The sequence below is a fragment of the Momordica charantia genome (assembly GCF_013281855.1).
Source record: "Momordica charantia cultivar OHB3-1 chromosome 10 unlocalized genomic scaffold, Mcharantia_2.0 BLBB01000010.1, whole genome shotgun sequence".
Lineage (NCBI taxonomy): Eukaryota > Viridiplantae > Streptophyta > Magnoliopsida > Cucurbitales > Cucurbitaceae > Momordica > Momordica charantia.
The window spans coordinates 7,192,273-7,202,018 of NW_028275158.1; the positions used below are offsets into that span (position 1 = coordinate 7,192,273).

A 9,746-nucleotide genomic window follows, 5' to 3' on the forward strand; every position below is an offset into this window, starting at 1 on the left:
ACTCAATGTTGAGTAGTCGTATTCATACATATATTGTGGGTCTCTGAATTAATTACGTTAGATTTGTCGATTCTCTTACTTTTCAAAACTTCTAACAAAGTAATGAGAGGTGCGTTGGCTAGATTGATACCTCAATTGAAGCGAGTAAAGGACTCTAAGCAAGGTGATCGTGTTGAAAAAGATTGTGGTTTCAGTTCGTTGAGTTAGGAAAGGGAGCCAAAATAATATGATTCACAAAAAGGAACACGAGGACACTTCTTATTTAGACAGATTGGATAGGAAGGTACAAAGATTTTGTGTTAGAGTACGACGAAGATTGTTATTGCTAAGGTGCATGTGGCTCTCGTTGGTTTAGTACGATTTTTTTTTTCTTTTTTTTTTTTTGTCTCTGTCTTTCTACCTAATATCCGTGCAATCATTCTTTCACTAATTAATCTCTCTACACAAACCTTACTTCCTATTTTTTACTACTTTCTCTCTGGTTAATCTTTCTTTAGATTTAAACATTATTTCTCTAAGCCTCTCTATAAATTTTTCGCTTCTTAATCTTGCTTTACTCTCACATGTCTCTCACTATCTTCTCTCTTACTACTATTTCATTCTTATATTTCACTCACCGATTATTTATATCTATGCTTTCTTTTACTATGATACTGTTAAGGATCTCACATTGAAAGGAGAGAGGACCTAACAATAGTTTATAATAGACATAACTATTTCTTTCATTGTCAATTGATTTTGGGATGAAACCCTAAGAATGTTGTTATGGATTCGAGATTCTCTCTTTGGGACATTCAAGGCCTGTTTGGTAGTTCCTTATTTCTATTTATATATTTTTTTGATATATTTATTCAAGTTTAATTATTAGAAGTAGAAAAAATTTATTTGGATATAGTTATATTTAGGGCACACACAAGCAATTAGGAAGGCATAATCCCCAAGTTTGGCCCATGCCGGATTCCATTGCTTGGTTGCGCCACGCCATTGGAACTTCTCGGAGCATGATGAACTGAAATCACTCCTTTAGCCGCAGCAGGTTGATGTTGCCTCTTCAATAAGCCATGCTATGATCATTAGTCTTCGGTTTGATCCAATGATGCTTTGAAGAACATCAAGTTAATTATAGTTTAGATAACATTGCACAAACTTATCAACATATTATTCACTTTCAAGATGCCTTAGTGGTGAAATGGTAGACACGCGAGAGCTCAAATCTCCTCTCCTATTCAAAAAGTTAAGGCAAAAGTTAACTATGTCGTCCCCTCCAACAATATCCCGATACTTCTAATAAAAGAGCGCGTTCATAACCATCTAGTCCTCGGGCCTTGGTTGGATGCATGCCTTTCAAGGCCAATTCAATTTCCTCCGTGGTGAACTCTTTAATCAACTCATTATTTTGTCTTTCTATGATCTGCATTGGAAGAGCATCAATAATCTTACTAATGTCACTCATATTCGGCTTATCCGAGGTGATTGAAACACATGTTTGCCACCTTAGCTATCTCAACATCATTATCTATATCCAATTTCCATTTTTGCCTTTTCAATATTATCCCCAGCCAATCTTGATCATTCGAAATATATAGTAATCTGCTGAAATGTCCCTTTCCTTTCGAGCTATTGCCACAACACACTATTAAACCACCGCTGTTCTCTATACTGGCCACACAAAAGCAGCAATCAAAATTAATCCTACTTTTTACTCTCCCTTCTAACTTGTTACAGCACTTTGTCTCCACGAGGAACACCAAATTAATTGGGGTTGTTACTACACACAACATGACTTGAAGCTCTAAATGTTCGAGGGTTGTCCAATCTCAACATTCCAACTTAGTGCTTTCATGGTGATCGGCAGGGTTGCTTCGCAGCCTCCATACTTTGATTCGTTATCAAACAAAACCCTCTTTGCGCAAGATGTTTAGTTCCCGGGAGGTTCTCTATAGACACCCCCTTACGGGCTTCACCATCAGGCCTAACCAAATTAATTCTAGTTTGTTGTTTCCATTTCTTGAGATTCACCTTCTGTTTTAATTTCTTTGGCTGGTTGGATTATATATAGTTATTATAACCTAAATGCTAAATTATACCAAATGTCTAACGTGTATATGGTTATTTTAAATTTTTTCTTAACATTTTGAAGGTTTCTGTTTCAATTTACGCTCAATCTTTTTAATTTTTTTTAAAACATAACTAATAGTAATCTTCTTTGAAATTCATAAATTCTAATAAAGTGTGGGTTTGTTTTTTAATAATTAAGAGCCGGAGCTTTGCTCCTCTATACCCGAAGATACCCGCTTCAATACTCAAACCTAGGAGACATAAAAATTTCTAGTATTCACTTCACTCAGAAAATTCGAACTTAAGACCTGTAAATCACTATGACCAAGAGACCCTAAACATTTGCCGACTAGTCGGACTACACCTTGGGAGCTAAAATTGAAACCAACCATGCATATTTATTAGAGGTATTTTGTATAATCTTTGAGTCGTGCTCGAGTTGACATATTTACTTCATGTAAGTAGGTAGTTACCAACATATTTTATATCTTTTTTTTTTTTATTAAGGACAACGGTATCACAAGTATATCTCCACAATGGTATGACATTATCCACTTTGGGCATAGTCCTCACAACTATACTTTTGGTTTCATCCAAAAGACTTCAATCAATGTAAATAATTGTCATCTCTTAGCTTATATAACCATAATCATCATCTTCTTCCCTAAGCAAGGTGGGACTTTGTTTGTACTCAAACCCAACATTTTTTTTTATGCATTCATCTCTCCTAGTTGTGAATTATTATTTAACGGTGGTAGGTAGGAATCTACCAAAATGAACACCTAAGTTTTATCCTATACAATATTTTAACTTAAAAAGGTAAATCTTTTATATCAAAATTAATTTTTTGAACTAAATATTCCATTTTTTTCTTATTTTTTTAATATTTAATATGCATTTTATAAGTAAAAATGATAAAAGATTACATTTATTTATATTTTGGAAAAAACTTGAAACAAGAACGAGAAACAATAAATTTGATTTTGTGGTTTTCAAACTTTCTATACCATTTCGAAAATATTTTTTAAAAATGAGAAACAAGAAATATGAATAGTTATCAAATGTTTATATTTTTTTCTAAAACGATAAGGGAGCTTTCAAGTTGCATGGTGGAGTTGTTAAATCTGGAGTTGTTACATTTGGAGAGTAAATCTTGATAGTTACTTAGTCTGAAGTTGTTTAATCTATATTGAGGTTGTACAGTTTCTTAGCCTAGAGCCCAGAGTCATGAAGTTCGGTGTAGAGTAAACTATGTAGTTTTGTAAGTTGCATTTATGTTGCTCCCTGTTTTTCTTCTTTCCATTAAAGTTAGAGTTAGATTCTAATAATTTTTCAATTAAAATTTGTTTATGCCAATTCTAAAATTTAAATTTTATGTTATATTATTTTATGAATATTTTCTAAAATTAAATGGGTTATGATTACAATATACTCCTCCTCCATTTTTATTGGATAATCTTAAGTAATGATAAAAATATATATTTTTAAAACTTTTTATTTTTTATCTTTTAATTTTATTACATTGAAAATAAATTACAGTCTCTAAGCCTCTTTTAAATTCACTATATTAAAAATAAAATAATACATATTTAGATTATTTGAATTGAATAAACTCAAAATAATAACATACATCTATATTGGTTATTTTGATGGTGTCTAATTTAAAAATTAGACATCTTTATTAATAGATATTTAATTTTAGTAAGTTCAAAATATAATACAATTTATTTTGTTAATTTGAATATGACTCATTTGAAAAATAAATGTTTTATTTTATTTTAATATTTTTCGCTTAAAATTGAGTATCTTTATCTTTATAAATTCAAAATAAATTATTACTTTTATTAAAATCACTCATTTAAAATTATATATTTTTACGAACTATAATTATTTAAACATGTATAAGAGAAAATGATAATTAAAATAATAATAATAATAATTTTCAGTAAAAAATTAAGATTATTTAAGTACTTAATTAATTTGATCTCACCCAATATTTAAATTTAATTATTTAAACTTAACATTTTATAATTTATTTTATATCAAAACACCAACTACATATACATATGTTTAAATAAAAAACTACTTATACATACAATTGAATTATAATTCATATAAATCTATAATAATTTAAAATTATATATGTATATGAATTATACTTCAAAGTGTTCAAAGTGCAGGTAGAACTTCAATCTGGCAAGAAGATGAAGTGTTTGCGGACAGATAATGGAGGAGAACATACAAGCAATGAGTTTGCAAATTTCTGCAATCAGGAAGGCGTCAAGAGGCAGTTCACTACGGCTTACACTCCTCAACAAAATGGACTAGCAAAGCGGATGAACATAACATTGTTGGATAGGATAAGCGCAATGTTAGCAGCTGCATGCTTAGACAAAGCTTTCTGGACAGAAGCAGTCAATACTGCCTGTTATGTAGTGAATTGTGCTCCATCAACCACAATTGAGTTGAAGACACCGATGCAGATGTGGACGGGCAAGCCAGGTGATTATTCAAACCTCCATATATTCGGAAGTTCGGTGTACGTCATGTACAATGCCCAAAAAACTACAAAGCTGGATCCTAAATCCAAGAAATGTTTATTCTTAGGGTATGCTGATGGTGTGAAGGGGTATTGCCTGTGGGATCCCACTGCCCACAAGGTCATCATCAGCAGGGATGTGATCTTTATGGAGGACAAGAGACAAGCTGTAGTAGATGATATCATTAGTTCAGAGACTACAACAGTACACGTGGAGAAAGAATCTGAAGAGGACTCATTTGAAGCTGAACCAGCGCACGAGATCCAGGAATCATAAGGATCACGAGTACCAGAGACTCGTCGATCAGGTAGGCTGACAAAACCACCCAGTTGGCAATCTGATTACATTATGGAGAGTAATGTTGCATATTGTCTTCTAACCAAGGATGGAGAGCCATTAACTCCAAGAGGCAATGACTAGTTCAGATGCTGCTTAGTGGATGACAACAATGCAGGAATAAATAGAAGCTCTCCATAAGAACAAGATCTGAGAACTTGTAACGCTACCACAAGGGAGAAAGCCCATTGGCAACAAGTGGGTGTATAAGATCAAGCACAACAACGATGGCCAAGAGAGCAGTATCGTGCGAGATTGGTGGTTCGACTGACTACGGTTAGAATAGTCCTACCAATGTGTGCTACCTTTGATCTACAGCTAGAGCAATTAGATGTTAAAACTGCCTTTCTCCATGGAGATCTCAAAGAAGAAATTTATATGCTCCAATCAGAAGGCTTTGAAGTAAAAGGAAAAGAGAACTTGGTTTGCAGGTTGAACAAATCTCTGTACGGTCTTAAATAGGCGCCGAGGTACTGGTACAAGAGATTTGATGTCTTCGTTGTGAGCCTTGGATACAACAGACTTAATGCAGACCCTTGTGCATATTTCAAGACGTTTGGTGAAAAAGATTTTATTGTCTTGTTGTTGTAAGTTGGCGACATGTTGGTTGCAGGCCCCAACAAAGATCGTATCGAAGAATTAAAGGCTCAATTGGCTAGGGAGTTCGAAATGAAGGACTTGGGACCAGCAAACAAGATTCTGGGGATGCAAATTCATCTAGACAGAAATAACACGAAGATTTGGCTATCACAGAAAAATTATTTGAAGAAAGTCTTCTGACGCTTCAACATGCAAGACTATAAGCCAATCTTTACCCCTCTTCCTGTTAATTTCAAGTTATCCTCTAGTATGAGCCCTAGCAAAGAAGCAGAGAGGATGGAGATGTCTCGAGTATCGAATGCATCAGCAGTGGGAAGTCTAATGTTCACCATGTTCTGTACCAGATCAGATATTGCACATGTTGTGGGAGTAGTTAGTCAGTATATGGCGAATCCAGGTCGTGAGCATTGGAATTCTGTTAGAAGGGTCCTTAGATATATCAAAGGATCCACTGATGTTGCATTGTGTTATAGAGGATCAGACTTTATTGTTAGAGGATATATTGACTCAGATTATGCAGGTGATCGTAATAATAACAAATCCACCACCGGATATGTGTTCACTCTTGCTAGCAGAGCTGTAAGTTGGATTTTAAAACTGCAGTCAGTTGTGGATACGTCAACAACAGAAGCAGTGTATGTTGCAGCTACACAAGCTAGTAAAGAAGCGGTTTGGTTGAAAATGCTATTGGAGGAACTCGGACATGAATGGAAGAATATTTCTCTGTTTTGTGACAGTCAGAGTGTCTTGTATCTTGCAAGGAATCCAGCTTTCCATTCCAAGTCAAAACATATTCCAGTGCAATACCACTTCGTTCATGAGAAAGTGGAAGAAGGAACAGTGGACTTGCACAAAATTCGCACAAAAGAAAACCTAGCAGACTACCTAACAAAGACAGTCAATGCTGACAAGTTAAATTGGTGTCGATCCTCGAATGGTCTAGCAGAAACATAAGCAACATGAAGGTGGCAAGGTAATAAGAATGGTGGAGATGTGATAATCAAATCTTCAAGTGGGAGATTGTTAAATAATATTTCCCAAGTATGCTCAAGAAGCCTCTAGAAACCACTAGGTTAAGTGGTTTGCCAAATCTCAAGAAGCCTCCTTGGAGATAGAAATCTCTAGAAGCCACTAGGATAAGTAAGCTTGCTCAAGAAACTTCATTGGATAATTGAAGAAACTAGAAGTTACTAGAGTACAATATGTGGCAAAATTGTGGCCACTAGATCATCATCTATCCAAACAGTGTATGTATGAGCTATAAATAGGAGGGCACCCATGCTTGGCAAACCATCCCAAAAATTCTCTAATTCCAAGTGAGCTAAAGTGTGAGTGTGAGGCTTGGTGAGATAAAGATAGAGAGAGTTACTTCTTATAAGAGATTTTGTTCTCTATAAGAAAGAAAGTTTGTAACTCTTACTTTATTGAGTGAAATTCTTCTTCCTTGTCCGTGGTTTTTACCCTAATTCGTTTAGGGGTTTTCCACGTAAAAATGATCATTGTGTCATTTTCTTCTTCTTTCCTCTTTACTTCTTCTCAATCCATTTTAGATGCGTCTTACTATCCGATTCCAATCCTTTGTACAACATGCACTAACTAGGTCGTCGATATCTTAAATATCGAAGTAAAAGGTCCTAAACCAGGTGATGTTGATCAAGTTTATGATATTAAGTTTGAGCAGTAACGAGCCAAAATAATAGGATTCACAACCAAAAAAAAAAACTCATATCTAGATAAGTAGGCCCTGAGCTAGGTGGTGTTGATAAAGTTTTGATATTAAGTTTCAATAAGGAGCCAAAATAATAGGATTCACCAAAAATCTCATAAGAAACACTTCTTATCTACATAGATTGGATAGAAAGGTAGGGACAAGAGCTCATGAACTTAAAGAGTAAGGATTTTCTCTCTTTTTTTTTTTTTCCTTTCTATGTTCTCTCTATACACACTTCTTCTTGCAAGATCTCTCACAACAAATTTTCTCTTCTTATAACCTTTGCTTTACTCACACACACATTATCTTTCCCATCTTCTCTCTAACAATTTCATACCAATACAAAACACACAATGCTTTCACTCATTATTATCTACCCATGGTTTCAATTACTATAATACATAAATAAATAAACAAAACTTACTTTTAGAAGTAAGAAAAGAATTAAAGTTCTACCAATTTTTAGTTTATCAAATTCAAAATTTATTAGAATAGTACCTCCACACCGACACAAATATTACTATTTTTTCGAGAAAGAAGCTACGAATTTTACAACAGTACAATTAAAAAACTTCAACAACCCAAAGCCAATTAAAACAACTTACTTAATAAAAACACTTACTCAATGCTGTATCTTGAAATTAAAATTTAAAAGAAAAAACCGATCTTAAATTACTCAATGATTAACTCCTAGGATTTATTAGCACGGACAAATATTATTATAGAAAGAAACTATAAATTTTAGAACATTACAATTAAAAGAAACTTCAACAACTTACATAACAAAAACAATCTTACAACTGAATGCTGTATCTTGGAATTTTAAAAGAAAAAAATCTTAAATTACTCGAGTTTGAATTCCTAGGATCTTCAAAACGACATCGTAAACCACTTGTTGAGAAGGCAAATTCTTTGAGACACTCTCTCTTTGGGTGCACCTCTGAGCCCATTGGAAGATGTTGGGACACTCAGTTTCTAATTTCAATTTTCCAAGAATTTTGAATGCAAGAAACATGCTGTAAAATGGAATGAGAGCAATATCTACAAGCCCAAAAATTTCACCCCCAAAATAGGGCTTTTCTCCAAGCTCTTCCTCTAGTTGTTTAAAGCACTCCAAAAGTTCCTTTGTTGCTGCCTCTTTCTCCTCTTCTGTCTTCTCTCTATTCCACAGCTTACTTCCAATCGGATAGATCTAATCATAACCCATAAATTTATCATAAGAGGGCATCTATTAAGCATACATTGTCATGCCGAACATAATTCAAGTAAATAAGACACATATATCACTATTCATGGAGTATCTGAAAATCAATTTACAATGAAAATAGTAATGCATGTGTATTATAAATATTTGTTACAATGTGAGATCCTTAACATGGTCTCTTCAAGATCGTGGTTTGGATTAGATGCTCGTTTGAGCTTGGTAGACTCTGATACCATATCAATATTCATGGAGTTTAATCATCTAAAAACCAATTAACAATGAGATGAGTAGTTTATGTGTATTATAAACGTTTATTAGGTCCCTTATCTTTTCAATGTGTGGAATCTTTAGCAATATATTATTGTACCAAAAGACTCGATTCCGAACCTCCAAGTGTTGAATTCGAAAAAAAACATACCTTCTTGTCCACATAGTCAGCCCAAAACCTAGCATGTGCTCTCTGGAAAGGATGAGAAGGAAGGAAATTGGCATTGTTATAAGCTCCCTCCTCACTACTCCAAACCTCGTCAATATATTGAACTATAACAAGAGACTCAATAATGGGTTTCCCTTTGTGAATCAGCACTGGGATTTGCTTGTTGAGAGGGTTCATCTCCAAAAGCAAAGTGCTTTTGTTGCTCAAATCTTCCTGTTTTGGCTCATATTCTATTCCTTTCTCAGCCAATGCCACCCTCACCCTTATTGCAAAAGGGCTCACCCACATGTCCAATAGAACCAACTCTTCTAATTTACTCATCATATAATGACCAAAGCTTTCAAAGCTACAATAATGGAGGATGTGAGATGTAGGCTAATTTGTTTCTTGGAGGGGCTTTGGAGAGGATATTGAGGGTTTTATACAAGTTTTTTGGGGGGAAAGGCTGAGGGAAGTGCTTTGAAATTTCAAACCACAGTTTTGACTTGGCAAGGGAAGTGCTTTGAGATTTTACTTGTCAGTAATGTTATTCTTGTTTCCAAAGCGAGGAAAATTTACCTCCAGCCGACAGCCGCCACCAGCGAAGAATAGATACAATTTTAAAATGGTCTATTTATTCCATCAAAGTAATTGCAGTAAAACTTGACTTGTTGAAGCTTTTTCGATGATACGAACATTTTTTAAGTAATTTTCGTTCTATAAGACCATAATAAAAATGCAGTTGTGAATCTGTCTGTTTAACGAATTTCTTGACTGTTCGCATTCAGTTATGTTATTTGATGAAAAGGAAGAGATGAATTAATGTTTTTTTATTAGATTTGGATCCATCAGGACTGACGGAGGCATAGTTTTCTTTTTCGT

At 34.2% G+C, this 9,746-nt stretch overlaps 1 protein-coding gene across 1 annotated transcript; it reads right to left on the minus strand.

Annotated features, from left to right (window-relative positions):
- Positions 1–7,875: 7,875 nt before the first annotated feature.
- Positions 7,876–9,270, minus strand: LOC111012827 (putative glutathione S-transferase). Its single transcript, XM_022287096.2, has 2 exons — positions 8,868–9,270; positions 7,876–8,437 (listed from the first exon to the last, which is right to left on the minus strand). The coding sequence occupies exons 1-2, from the start codon at positions 9,207–9,209 to the stop codon at positions 8,084–8,086; spliced, it is 696 nt and encodes a 231-aa protein (XP_022142788.2). The 5' UTR covers positions 9,210–9,270; the 3' UTR covers positions 7,876–8,083.
- Positions 9,271–9,746: the final 476 nt, after the last annotated feature.